The 15409-nt window shown below is 35.7% G+C and overlaps 1 protein-coding gene across 1 annotated transcript in view; it reads left to right on the forward strand.

Moving 5' to 3' along the window:
• The window catches only part of LOC308222796 (adhesion G protein-coupled receptor A3-like), a gene marked incomplete at both ends in the record, with an annotated part of 288746 nt that extends 274292 nt beyond the window's left edge, over nt 1–14454 (forward strand). Inside the window, 2 exons of the mRNA XM_080621161.1 lie at nt 9991–10086; nt 13233–14454. Coding sequence (XP_080477287.1) covers nt 9991–10086; nt 13233–14454 — 1318 coding nt within the window. The remainder of the gene's footprint in view (nt 1–9990; nt 10087–13232) is intronic.
• Nucleotides 14455–15409: the final 955 nt, after the last annotated feature.

Here is a 15409-nt window from a genome sequence, read left to right on the forward strand (position 1 = left end):
CAGACATCTTACACATAATACTTTTTTTTTTTAGATTGAAAAATTTAAGTCGTGCAGTCTTGAGAAATAAAGCAAAATGTAGCGCCTGCAGGATCATTATGTCAAGTCATTTAGGGTGTATCTTAGGATGATATCTGTGGTGCATCTGTGCCTTGCACTGACTTCACCTGAAAGTGTTTCTTTATGTTTTATTTTACAATTGAAAGCAGTATCCTTTGTGAATGAAAAACATGTCTTTGATATTTGAGGGGTTTGGGGTGTTTTTTTTTAATTTTCAGGGATGCTTCTTCTTAATTTGTGACCTGTGGCAAGCCCTAAAAAGCACTGGAACTATTCAAAAAATTAATCAAAATATTTCAAAATGGGAACCAAAATAAAGCACAGAGTCCCTTCCTTTACTGTGCACTGAATATGGACTGTAGAGAAATTCAAAACCTGCTTGTATGCTTTTTACATCAGAAACAATTCCTTTCAGGAAACTGTTTCATCTTTTCTTTAAAAATGTGGGTTTGATTTGTCAATGACAAAAGCTTGGTAGCTGGAAAGATTCAATAGAAGGGTTTCGTGGTTTCCATGGATCTTCCACATAACTGCTTTTCGATTTTAAATGGCCCTCTGGGTCTGTGGCTGAATACTTCTCGTAGACCAAGAAGATTTAATAATCAAAATGATATTATTTTTATTTAGTGTGTGGTTTCTTCATGTCTTAAACAAGACTGTTTGTCCTCTCACTTTGCCTGAGGATACATCTTGCTCTAGCTGTGTGATTAGATTTTAGGTCTATAAAAAATAAAAATAAATAACATATAAAATTTATAAAATATGAATATAAAAACTAAATCCAATTACCTAAATAGATGGAAGGTAGAAGTAAATTGTGATTAGCACATAATTGTAAAACCAGAGATGCAGAAGCCTGAAATACTAAATCTGTTTAATTTTGGGGATGTATTAATAATATTTTGAAGATGAGGTGTTTATTACCTTATTGGTAAAACCCTCAGAAACAGTAAGAATGCTTTAATACTTTGAAGTTTTACTAATTAAAAGCCAATAAAGTTACCTCCATGTATTAACTATCCACAGAGAGTATAATATGTCTTGAGTATGGCAGCTGGGTATCATTTAAGAACATGCATAGGATATGCTGACAAAAACTGGGTAAAGAGATGAAATTTACCATTGTTCTGTAGACTTCATAAGAAAGCACTTTATTAAGGACGTGAATATATTAAATACTGACCCATTTAATATTAAAAATATGTATATTGCACAAAATATGTTGGCCAGAACATGTATAATTTTAAGTATTTCTGAGAGTACTCTGTATAATAGTGACCACCTAATCACTGTTACTGACAGAAACCAGCTGATGCATTCAGCAGTTTTATATACAATTATGTTTGAAGCTGTAATTTTCATTTTCATTGAAGAAAGGCAGGGTTTTTTGGCAGAAATTGCAGATTTCATGGGGCAATGTTATATTTCCTAAAAACATTATTTTAATGGCCTGTATCAAACACGCTTTATAAGATGCTTAAAATGTTTCAGGACCAGCAGAGAGATAAAATTGCTTTTTAACTTGTTGGAGCCATGCTTTCTTGCTATTATTTTCTCTCTGCAAGTAGTAACACCAACATTCATCATTCAGTAATCAGTAAACTAATGTAAGAATTGTGGTAGTATTATAAAAAAAAGCAGGATATTTTTTTAAACAATGAATTTAAGATTCCTGTTCCTCTGCTAGTTTTTGAACAATTAAAGCTCAGATCTTCCACGTTTTGCTTGTAATTATCTATAATGACAAAAATGGAAATTTATTCTTATTTACATTATGATCTCCTTAAAGAAACAGTTTATTTAGGTGTGTGGCTGCCATTGAGCCTTTCCTTGTCTAATAACTTGGCTAGTCAACTTGGGATTGATAGAGATCATTAAGCTCCTGTAATTTTCATGTGACTAGATGGGCAAGTGAATAACAAAGATAAATATCTCAACATATGGGAAAGCTAAAGTGATAGACAGATGGGGAAAGATCTCTAGAGGACCTTGTACCTTTTTAGGCACCAAAGACAATCATAAGAAAACATCTGTAGGAAATCAATTTCCATTGTTTCTGTGCCCACATAAAAGTTCAGTAGAGAAAGCTGAGATTCTTTATCACCTGCCCTCTGGAACAGGGACTTAATATTGCATCAAAAGGTACGAGGCTTGCATAAGACTGTGCAAATTAACAAAGTAGTTTTTGTGGAAATTCACATCTCTGAAGTATTTCTTGCATTTTTCTCTTTCTCCTAAACATTTTCAGCTCCCTTTGGCACTGTCAGCAAAGATTTTGCCCTTCATATACAATCATTGATTTATATAAGAGAAAAGGGAAAACGAATACATTAATTTAGGAGAACAGAATTAATGTGTCCTCCCTCAATATATTTCCCAGGAGTTCCTGTATTCTCTTTTCATTGTCTTTTTGCACACATCTGTCTTAAATACTCAGCTGAGCAAATCTAAGAATAAGCCACCTGGGTCTACAAGTAAAGTCCCTATCTTCATTACATCAGTTGCATGGTCACTAATGCCTTCTGAATCATTCTGTGCATGTACGGTGAAAGTTATCAGAAAATGAAACTAAGACTATTATTCTCTAGAAAATGGACAGTTTCACGTATTACCTGTGAAACTCATGCAATCAAAATTATTCAGTTCTAATGACAATATAGTTCATAATAAAAAAGTCTTAGAATATCTCTTTTAATACTACAAATAAATTTCATTTTTTATCCAAAAATATACCAAGTAGTTAAATAAATAACTCCAAAGGTTCTCCTCCTCTGAAAATTGAAAACTGAAAAGAGTGTAATTTCAGGTGATGTAAAAGTTCTAAAACAAGAACCTGACTGGTGCATTTAAAATTTTATAAATTACTGCAATTCTTGAAAAAAAAATGTTGCACAAAGCAAGTAATTGTCAAACTCAACAATACATGAAACACAGGGAGATTCAGGGAGTTGGTTTTGATGACTGCCATAAGGGACTCACATAAACTCCTTTTCAAAACAGGATTTCAAAATTTAGTCATAGAACATAGACCAGACCCCTCTGTCAGTGACTTTCACAGTTGATCCAAATTAAAATAAATCTCCTTCTGCTACTCATTTCATTTGGTTCCTTTGGCAGGCTTTATGAAATAATACATCAAGTAAAACCAAAGAAATCCATATTTTCTATTTAAAATTCAAGGTGATACTGACAGTCGTAAACCATGATACTAATATAATGTGAATTGAGTATTAAATATGTGACAATATAAGGGTACAACACGTATTATTGCTATCTTTGCATGCTTTACTTTTCATTTCACTTTCATATTAGATAAAATGGCATTCTCATATATAGGCTGTTGCTTGTCTTGATGAGGGTTGATAGGTTAATGGTTCTTTTCTCCCCTTTGAAAGTACATCCTGATGGTAATTGGCTTTCTAAAGGTGTACTGCAGTGCTTGGTGATGCAGTTGTGTTTGATTCAGTAGGCTGGAACTGCAGAATAATTTCAGCTAACAGCTCTATGCTAGAGTAGTCAAATGCCTGGAAAAATGAAGTAGCAATGAATTGCTCTGAACAAGAGTTTCAGCCATTTTACTACCAGAAACTAAGTGTGGAAACAGAATTGAAGGGCCTGTTGTGTTCCCTAGGGATAAAATGGTTGTGCAAATAGAAAATACTCAAAGCATGAGTTTTATTTCTCCTTCTATTATTTCTCTCCAAGTATTAATATAAACAGTATCTCTCCCTGAGCTCCATGCTTGTTTTAAACCTTAAAAAATATAGATAGAATATTTAAGAAATAAAAAAAAAAAAAATGTATTTTCTCTTTCACCAACATGTTGCTTAATGTTTTACTTATTTCCTTCAGAAGTACATTCAGCATGACTACCTCCTTAACCTGACTGAATGACTGAAGTTATTTATTCCTTAAGTCTGAGCAAGACTAAAAGTCAATAGAGCTAAACTGCAGCATGGAATGCACTGCAAGAATCATATTTCTCTGATTTCAAATGGCCCCCAAAGCATTCTCCAATAAAATGGAAAAAAAAAAGGACAAGGTGTCTCTTGCTTTCTTGCTCCTTAGATACAATGGCTATTCCAGTTGGTCTAGCTCACCAAGAGATAATACGGTTATCTCTATATAAATGAAACCCCTTCTCTTTCTTCTGAACTTTCACTAAATATTTTTTGAGTTCTTGAATTCTATTTTTCCATGTCCTCTATGCTGGCTCAGACTGTCTTACAGGGTCATGGTAAAGCAAAAAAGCAAACTGCAACTGTACTGCCAGGCTGTAAATTCCTGCAAAACACAAAATTAGACATAATGCCTACACTAGCCATGAAGGATGTTAACCAAATGAGTAGAAATAGCTTCTGCACATCCTCTTGGCTTCGTCCATAAGCAGAGCCTAAACTCTCACACTTTCTAGTTGGCAGTGCATGAGACATCACCTGAGACAGACAGAAGATCATTATGAATATCTAGTGCAGTGGGCTCGCATGAGAAAAGCAAGTGGTTTTGAGGCCATTTGATAGGTGATGTTTCCTATCTTCTGACAGTGACATTCTTCCATTTTACTGCCCAGGATCCCATATGAGTCTTTAAAGGCAGATGCAGTGAAGTATTTAGAACTTCTGTCTCATGGCCAATTTTAATAAAAAATTTGAGTCCAGTTTTGTCAAATGGAGGCCTGGACATCTTAAGCTGAGCAAACAAATTTGCAGAGGCTTTTTTTACTGGTTTTGTCCTTCATCTCTCTGTGGTTTAGTCTCTGCCTCTACTTGGAAATTATACATATTCTCACAAAGACATCATGATGAATAATTAATTAATATTTCTGAGGCTATTAATTTGCAATAAGATCTAGAAAGAAGGAATATATATAAAAATTAGCAACTACCGGCCCAGTGATCTGTGTTCCTTCCATTCTGAATGAATGAAATCCCTTCCATACTGAATGAATGGTCTTACAGAACGAAAAAAAGGACTGTGAGCAGACAGAAAGAATAACAATATTGTCACATAAAGGTGCTAAATAGAGTTTTCACACAACTCTTAATTCTGGTATTATTTACCTTTCAGAGTTTGACTTGCAATATTAAAGTTTATTTTAGCATTATTAGTAGATTATTTCCCCCCCACCTTTTAGTGTATTCTCTGTGTTTATATTCTACTTTACAAACAGGGAATAAGCACTTAAGAAATACTTATTTCTCTTCAGCAAGGCCGTGAAGAAAAATTAACATCTTATTTGTAAATATGTTCATAAGTCAAGATGATCTGGGCATAGGATTCGAAATGACAATTTTTTTTTTCTCAGATGAAAAGAATATTTTCAAAAGCACCATCATTTCTACAAAGTCTTCTTTTTTCTTCAAAATTCGCAGGAAGAAGGACCACGAAACGATGTGATGCATGAAAGATTCAGGAAGAATAATTTGAAAATCAGGCTCATAAATTCAGCTTTCTATAGAGCAGCTACTTATCTGCTGCCTGCTGGGTACTTGAACTGTGGCATCTGGTTAGCTCAGAAGTTAATGACCATTTTCTATATGGATTATTTTCACGAAGATGCTAAAATTAAATCCCAGCTCAAGGAAAAATAAAGAGAAAATCATCTTGCTGTGACTCCTCTTTAATTTTAATTTTTATTTTGCAAGCAGCTAATAGATTGACATCTCCTCCTATATGAACAGTGCCCTAACAGTATGTAGAGCTAAATAAATGAATCTTTTTTTGTACTGAGGAAAAGGAAATAAATTAATGTTTCACTTGTATCTTTCGATATCTAACATGTAACTTTCTAGACTTGTGCATGCAGAGAGGAATGCTTTTAAATATACATACATTTTAATCAAGTAATGTCTGCAATTGACTATTTGAAGATATTAAATCACTTCCTGATAAATCACTGCCATTCTGCCAACCCCTGCAGAAAAATCTTAAAATCAGTCTTGCATTACACCCACAAAGCCAAGGTCTGGTCCTTTTCAGAAGAATTCATTCCAGAGTCAAGGTTCTTAATCTGGAAACAATTTTGTGCTAGAGAATAGCCAGACACTCATGCAAGAAATTCATCACTGAGTAGAACTCTCCTTTTACTTGCTGACTTACTGAGTAATATTTATGGAAATTAACTTAGAAGAATATACTGCATGTTAAGTTAGCAGAATGGATGCTGCCTGCAGGCTATTGCAGTCATTCTTGCTAACATTACCCTGTTTCTATCAGGTTGGCTATATAGCTCCTAGTACTTTGTGGTAGGGTTTACCTTCCAAGAGGAGTTCTTGCGGAAAGGAAGCTAGAAAACAGTAAGCCATGGTGTCAACAGAGGAACATTACCTCAAGCTGTGTCTGCTGCTCTGTTGGGTGTTTTTGTGTTTATGTCAGTGCATGTAGTAAAAACTCTTGTGCATACTAGACTCAAGCAGCTGCAGCAGGAACTTAGGAGTTCCCTCTAATGTTCAATGAGCATGATTCCTCCCTCCCCCTGCAAATTACTGCACATCATTTGAGCGTATCTTTGTAGCCTGGTTTTCAGGCTGTAGGTGTTGTCTGCACTGTGGCTGCAGTGCAAGTGCAGCATGCTGAGGCCTACCAGGCTAGCTTTAATCTAATTAGCTTAGATAACAATATTAGTGGAGATGGGATAGAATGAGCTTCAGTAAATAAATATATGCTGATGTGAAAGCCTGCTCGTAATGATCAGGGCATCCCTGGGTGGCCAGGAACAACAATGTGCAGATTTTAAAAACTTCCCAAGGGCTATTGAATCAACAGCTTGGCAATCATTTCAAAGCCCCAAATCATCCCACAGATAGTTTAGTTTTCCTGTAATTTTAGAGCATTATATACATTAACTGCTTGTCAAGATCAAATTTCAGCTGAAAAAAAAAAAAAAAATTTCTTCCTGTGGTTTCTCAGTTTTTAAAGATTTGCTTGCACGGCTGTCTTGGGTACAGCCAAGCCTTCTGCGTTAGGGGGCTCCATTACTCATATCTGTCAGAGCAGGCTTCTTCCTACTGCTACAGAGTTTCATTACTGGTAGTCTGAGTATCACTGTTCGTGTTCTTGAATGGTAGAAAAGTAACACAATTAGATGAAATTGGCTCTGGATCCTGGGTTACTGCATGTTCTTTTGTGAAGAGGAGTAAGTGCACTGGCTTAATGAGAAAAGTAAGAAAATTAATTCAGAAGTAGAAAAGGTTATTGGACAACAAAAGCTGGTTACTTAATGAAAGGATATAGACCTTTAAGGCTTTAAAATCAAAAGATAGTTATGAGAAGAAGTAGTAAATGTAAGTTAGGTAAACAGTGTAGGGAAAAGTTTGATCATTATTTTCAAAATAAGAAAATATCTTGGGGGGTGGGGGGGCAGGGAAGAGAGAGGAGATGGTTGAAAAACATTAACTTGCTCAGTGTACAAGGTTCATCCTTCCAGTGTTGGTTTATTGTATTGTTCTGTGAATGAGCATTACTGGACAAGAGCATTGCCTCTTTCTTTTGCTTTTGTATGGCTGAAAGACAGCAAAAGGTCTGGAAAATCTGCTCTGTGTACTTGCCCAGGCAGTACTGTATGAAGTACCAGGTCCTTTCCAACCCTAACTACACTATGATTCTATGATTCTATGCTAGTATTAGAGCTGCACAGGGAATAGCGCCCACAGGCTCCTCCTCCACAAGTCAGGCTTTATAGGAAGTAACAGGCAGTCATTGGAAAGGATTAGTGAATACTAGGGGGGAACCACTTACGAGGGGATCCTTCAGATAAGATTATATTCTTCTTGCTCCTGCTTGTACTCACAGAGATGCAATCATGTTTCTTGGGCTTGGAGATGAACTCCTGGATGCCATAATTTGTCCAGTCCCTTCATTTACAGTAACAGAGAAATGCCTTGTATTTAAACATAGGACAGGAATTAAGTTTCATTCTGAAACAGATTTTTTGCATGACCTTGAACACTTAATCTCTCCCTGCTTGTTTTCTCATCTGTATAGCAGGGATAATAATGTTTATCAACCATACAGGGGGCTGTGAGGCTAAATTAATTGTTGTAAAGCACTTTGATTCTCTTGGTTTTGTAGAAGTATGAAGCATAGCTATTTATTTGCATTTTCTTCACTTCTTATTTATGCCGTATCAATTCTGCTCCAGCTTTTTCTTCAAAATTATTTGTCCTAAACATATCATCTGGGTGAAAAAGGAGAAATTGATAAAAACTGATGATTGCATAGAAACTAATGTTTGGAAAGACTGGTCTAAATTTCTTAATTTAAAATTTTCTACTTCACAACTAACATGTATATGGATCTTCTTGAACAATGTTTCTTCTCTTTGGTGACATTCCAGTGTTGGGTTTTTTTTCTTTTTTATATGCTGTTGAAGGTATCCATGAGCTCACACAAATTGGCAAGAGCATGCACTCCTGCTCTTACAATTTAACTTCCATTTCTTTGATTATATTTTCTGTTTGTTCTGTTTTAATCCCATTCCTTTCTTGCTGAGACCGAGCAGGCATTGTGCTGTGCTGGATATAAGTACAGTGCACCTCAGGTATGCTGAAACCATTGACTTCACCATATGTAATTTCTAGAATGTATTTCTTTCTCTTAGCTATGAGACAGGACAGAAATTTGGTTGATTTTGCCGAATTAGTGAAGCACTGGGTAGCTAAGTGCTTTCAGAACATCTGATGCCACTGTTGTAGTGTTCTGCTGAACACTACAGCCTGCTGAACTATTTTCAGACTTCTGAAAGTGTGAGATATGAAGTAGATTATCTAACACCCAAATACTGGCTTGTCTGAGGCTTTAGATAAGGATGTGACTTAAATGCATGTATCAAATCTGTGAAAAGTGGCAGCACTGCAAAAAATGAAATTATAGGTTGCATTGTAGGTAAATTCTATGATGTAACTACTTCAGATGATTTTGAAGTGCGGTTTCCTATGCGTGCTTCTGTATTCCTATTTTTCTGCTCCTTACTATCTCTTAGATAAATTGGGATTAACTTTCTTATGCCTCATTGCTTACCCTAGTAATTTCCTGAATTTCAAAAATGTCATTGAATATGTCTTTGTTAAAAATAATAATATGCTATTAAGCTAGCTTATTCAACATGCTCAAGTCAAAAGATATGTACAATCATTAAACTGCAGTGAATGAGCGGATTTTGTGAGGAGGCAGCTTGTTCACTGGAATTTGTTGAGCTCTACAGAATAAGCCAAGTTTGAAGAAAAAAATATATACTTAATGACTTTGAAGTTATAAAATTGGAAGGGCTTTTTGATGAATATGGAGGGTGATTTTCTCTTCTCTGTTACAGCTTAGACCATTAGGACAAAGATTGACTATAAATGTTGACATGAAATTTTCCGAGGCCTGGCCTCTAATTCTGCTTCAGGAGGAGGTGGGGAAGTGAGGTTAAGAAATTCTAACACTAAATCTGGGTTTGATTTAAATGCTGATTTATTTAATCTTACTCTGTTTCTGTAAAAATCCTGCTTTGCAATGACTGTAAAATTTCTCAATGTTTATAACACATTATAGAAAACCAGTTGCCAGATTCTGATCAGAATGCCCCCCACACATTATCAGGTTCCTCTTAGTCTTGATGGACAATGTAATAGCAGTGATTGAGAAGTGTCTGTATCCCTGCATACCATATCGTATGACTGCAATAGTAACTATATTTACTAAAGACATAAGAGATGGTAAAGGCAGGTCCGTATAAATATTGAATATTAAGCTTTCTGCTGTTTGCTCCATAAAGTACAGTGTTTATCATGACAATGCTTCATTCTTTGCTTTTCTGTTTTTAGGGACATGTTTAATGTTCGTGCAATATTGTGTACACAAAATACTTCAAGAAGCTACCATTACTTTAAAAGCATTATTTGACTAAAGGTCAGGTAAATTAAAATATCAGTTATTATCTCTCAACAGATTTTACCTGATCAGTGGTGGAGTTCCTTTTATTATATGTGGGATTACAGCAGCAACCAATATCAATAATTATGGGATTGAAGGCAATGCACCATAGTAAGTATAAGCTATCATCATAAAACTTTTAAGGAAAATGTTGTTTTTTCCTATGCTGACAAATGTAACTGACTTTATGAAGGGTACAGACATGCCATTTGAGATGACATTTGTTATGAAATTCTACTAAATAATAGCTATGAAAGAGCAATGTCTTAATCTGGGGTTTGCTGCTTCACCTGTACCAATTTGACTCCATTACTTTCAACAGAATCACTTTTCATTTACAGAATTTCTCTTCATTTACATCTGAACAAGTGAAAGAATATTAAAAAATATCTAATGGATATCATATTTAATGCAGCTACTAATTAATTATATACTTTGAATTATCTACCTTGAACTGATACCCTTCAGGTGACTTTAGGTAATTTATAAATAATTATATGAAAAAAAGGACAAGTAAAAATCCCTTCCCCACCTCCTCCATCCCCTTCCCTCCCTTAAAAACAATTATTTTGCATTTTCACCATCTGGAAATCTTCCAGTCAGAGTGTCAGAGTGTCTTGCAATCCTGACATAGCCTTGTGGGGTACTAGTGTGTAAGTACTCAGAACACCTCTACAGATTGTCCAGGCATCACATTGTTATTAATTCTTGGCATGAAACATGAGATACCAATAAAGTACAATAAGTCTTTCCATAAAAGCATAGCCGAAAGTATATCAGACTGCAAAGTTAAATACATTCTGTGTAAAGATATTAGTACTTTGCCAGCACTCCTACTCTGAAGCACATCACTCTTAGTTACTGCTTTCAACATCTATTGTAATACATTTGAAACCAGTTATGCTCTGGGTAAGGAAAGTGGAAAGAAAGGAGAATGCTTTGTAAGTGAGCATTTGGTTCCGTAAAGGTAATTGAAATTTAAATTCCGATAATAAATCAGTACATACCATGGCTAACTGCTCTGCCTAAGGCCCAATTCAATTTGTTCAAACTTATCCAATTAGACAATCACTTATAATCAACAGTATATTAAAAGACTCAATTATTTATGTTAATAAATGCTCATAAATGAGACATCTTTCATTTTGGCACAGTTACAGAGGTTATATTTCTTTAATCATGTTAATCATAGCAAATCAATACCTTGTACCACAGTCTGTACAGAAAACAAGGCAGAGGTGAAGGATGGTTGAAAAACTGAGTAAAAAGATAGCTTCTAATTCAACAACAGCAGAGTCAGTTATATGCCTTATTAATTTTTAATAGTATTAGTACAGTAAATATAGATGCACAAACTTTAACTTTGTTTTTATGGAACAGATTTTTAAGTTATCCACAATGAGATTCCACTTGAAATAAGAGCATCCCAAGAGACTGTTCCACTGGGGAGCATTCCATTCTCCACTTTGCATCAAATACGTATTATTCTATTGTACTTTGAGTATTCATGTAACTTTATGCTCTTTGCTTATCCAGTTAAATATAGGTGGTAACTTACCTACTTTTTCAAAAATATCTTTCAGAGAATATTTTCATGTGCATGTCTGACAGCAAAATACATACTCCTTGGAGTGCCTCTAAGCTGATTAATAAATATGTATATGCTTTTGTTTAAGGTTCAGATTTTAACAATTTAAAGTAGTAATCCTGCAGTTGCTTGTGATAAATACCCAGTGGGACTGCCACTTTTTAGCTGAGATGTTCTCAGCCTCGGAGAAAAATTCATTCTGCCTTTTTTATACTAAATTGTAGATGATTCCTGGCTTGACAATGTGATATCAGAAGGTTCCTCACCGGGTGGACCGTAACAAATTGCACATGCCTAAATGAGTATAAGGTGTCACAGTGTCACTTTTAGAATGGAATGGATCATGACAGTTCACCTGGTCTGTCTTCATGACCCAGTGGGAAATTAGCTATATTCAAACCATTCCTGACAGTTATTGTATCTGAGGTGCTTTAAATGCTCTGATAATGGATAGACCAAACTTTTTTTCAACAGCTTATTATCCTAATTGTCCTAACAGCCAGGGAATTATCTGAAAAATCTGATTTAAATCTTTCTTGCTACAGTTTAAGCCCATTACTTCTTGTTTTAGTCTGACAGATAAATAACTAATTCCTCTTTCCAGAAATCCATGCAATATTTAGAGTATAAGAACCTCATAACAGCTGTACTAGCTTATTATATTGCCAGCTCAGTTCCCTGTCAGCAGCCGTGGCTAAAAGCAGATCATAGAGAAGAGTAAAAACAAGGCTAATATTCCTTCTCCCCTTGACCCAAGTTCTCCGAGTTTCCATCTGGGATTCCATTAGCCAGAAGTGTTTTCTTCTCCCATGTTTATTTGATTAGATCATTCATCTTCAGGACAGTCCTGTTAGACTGCTACTAAATTATGCAGCTGACTGAGGCTTATTCAGCTCATAGTGGCCTGTAAACTACTTTAAGCTGGTCTAAAACAGTTATATTATTTAAAGCCTAGCAAATAATGATCCATGCTACAATAATACTATGCTACCAATGTATCCCAAGGAGACCATCAGTTTCCATAATTTTTTCTGCAGACATTCAAATTGATGTGAATTAACTCTCAGGAATTTCAGAAACAGTGCAGAATTCAGAAATGGCATATATCTTTTGGGTCCACTCACTGCAGAAAGCAGTGACTGGAAGCATTTTTTCAGTCTCTCTTATTACTCGGACTGTTCTCTACTTTGGCAACAAGAAAATCCTGTAAGAACAGGCTTAAGAGTTTCTATCAGTGTTTATTGATACAAACCACTGAAATCTGTACATTTCTATTGCTCACACAGATTGTATGAACTATGCTTCATTTGCTTTTTAATCAAAGTATTAGCACTGACATTTTTAATAGTAGAAAAAAAGGTTGACATAAATGGTCTTACACTTCACTGCAATTCTAGATTCTGAACTGACCTACATTTCTGGGAAATTTTTGCCTTTAATATCCCGTAAATTATACTAGACATTTTATTCTATTAAAAAATATGAAATGATGCCTCAGCTTAATTGATATTAAAGACACATTTGCTGCCTCCACAGTGAACATATACGAACTTCTGAGACACTGTTAAATCATATAAGTTAGTCAGCCCAATTTCACATCAGTCAGTTGTCCGTCACATCTCATGTGGGCTATAACTTGTTCTTGACTCGCTTTTTTTGTTGTTTTCAGTTGCTGGATGGCATGGGAGCCTAGTCTTGGTGCTTTTTATGGGCCAGTAGCATTCATTGTGCTAGTCACCTGTGTTTACTTTCTCTGCACATACGTGCAACTGAAGCGCCATCCTGAACGCAAGTATGAGTTAAAGGAAAAGACAGAAGATCCGCAGAGAATGCCAAGTACTGAGGTGGGCCATGGTCATATTACAGACGCTGTTTCCATTCCCCAGTCAACTTGCTCCATGATTTCTTCTTCCTTATTGGAAAATGAGCATTCATTTAAGGCTCAGCTTCGAGCCGCAGCATTCACTTTGTTCCTCTTTACTGCCACTTGGACCTTTGGAGCACTTGCAGTATCTCAAGGTCATTTCTTGGATATGATATTTAGCTGTCTTTACGGAGCCTTCTGTGTGACCTTGGGGCTTTTCATCCTGATCCATCACTGTGCAAAACGAGATGATGTGTGGCATTGCTGGTGGTCCTGTTGCCCATCTAGAAGAAACACCTACTCTGTCCAGGTCAATGTGCGCCCAAAGGTTAATGTCAATGGTGACACTCAAGTTCACGCACCTTGTCTTCAGGAATCACCATGTCCCAACAAATCAGGTGTATTTAATCATCCAGCACCTAGCCACTGCAAACTTACTAACCTACAAGCAGTTCAAAATCATGTTAACTGCCTTTCGCCTGTGACACCATGCTGTGCAAAAATGCACTGTGATCAGCTACTTGATGACGAAGCTCACATTCATGTCCACAACGAGGGGAGCTTCAGACCCAATATGCACATTCATAGATGTCTGAAAAGCAGAACTAAGCCACGTTATTTCAGTCAGCATAGGTCTGCAGGTGAAAGAGAATACGCCTATCACATTCCTTCAAGTATTGATGGCAGCATCCACAGCTCACATACAGACAGTCCCCACAGTACGCGTGATAGCCAGTCAGGTCACAGACGGGCCTGCTGCTCAAAAAGTGATCCGTATCCTACTGTCAACCAGCCAGAAAGTAGCGATGCAAGTACTGTAATATATAGTTGTGCTAAAATGCCAGAAAGTGACACTGTGCACCATCCAGCTCATTTTGAAATGCATCCACGGACACAGTCATTGCCGTTTAATACGACGAATCACAATGGAATTCTCAAGGGAAATGTGCATGAAGCCATGATATATAGCTCAGATAGTACAGGAAATATCAAAACTGGCCCCTGGAAAAATGAAACTACTGTGTAGTTCATGGGCCATCATAATGTGTTTTTCCCCATAAACCATCATTATTATTGTTTTTATTCCAAACTACGACATATTTGTGTAGCTCATCAATAAATTGTACAGCTTTTCCAGCTTTATTTCCATTTTCTTTGTAAGAGTCTCAGAGAGATAGTGACAGCTTTGAACTGATGATATTTTTAAAAGTTGTAAAATCATTGTGAAAGATAATTAGAAAATAAAGTCTAGACAACTGAATATGAGAGGCAATATCCTTTTGTTAGACAGAACAACATTTTTTTTACAAATCCATCCTTTACATTAGTTGTTTTCACTTCTGTAGTAACTTAAGACACTTTTTATAAACATATCAGCATCCTAAACTTTTACTTATTTATTTTTGTAGCAAAATATTATTACTGTGCTATGGATTTTAATCAGAAGTGACTATGGTAGAAATGATAAACAGGATTTTATAAAATTACAGCTTTTTAGATCTACAAAAGTGATACTGCCTCTAAAGATCTTCTGTAGCATACGGCCTGTAAAGTCCTGTAATGTACAGTCTCTGTTCTGTCCTTTTTCTTGTGGGAGAGAAGTGCTAGGTAATATCTCTGTTACATCTATGGTGCTGTATTGGTTGTATTTTGCATGACATATGTCAGGATATACCATTTGCTGTTTTCTAGTGTTACATGTGTTAAAAAAAAAGAACAAAAAAAGTGTTGTACAAGGCTGTGAAAAACCCTATTGATATTAATCTAGAGTATTATAAATCTACAGAAGAAAAAACAAATCAATCTGCACTAGTTTTAAGTGGCACAATCCTTTGTATAAGGTTATATGATAGCTTTGATAAGGGTCCACTCTAATGTCTTTACAGAGCATGCACTACTCATTGTATGTGACACTGTGAGGTGTAATAGCAATTGTCTCAACAAGTTTTACACTTCTTTCTTTGTAAAGTATGCCTTTTGAA

The sequence above is a fragment of the Psittacula echo genome, assembly GCF_963264785.1.
Source record: "Psittacula echo genome assembly, chromosome: 6".
NCBI lineage: Eukaryota > Metazoa > Chordata > Aves > Psittaciformes > Psittacidae > Psittacula > Psittacula echo.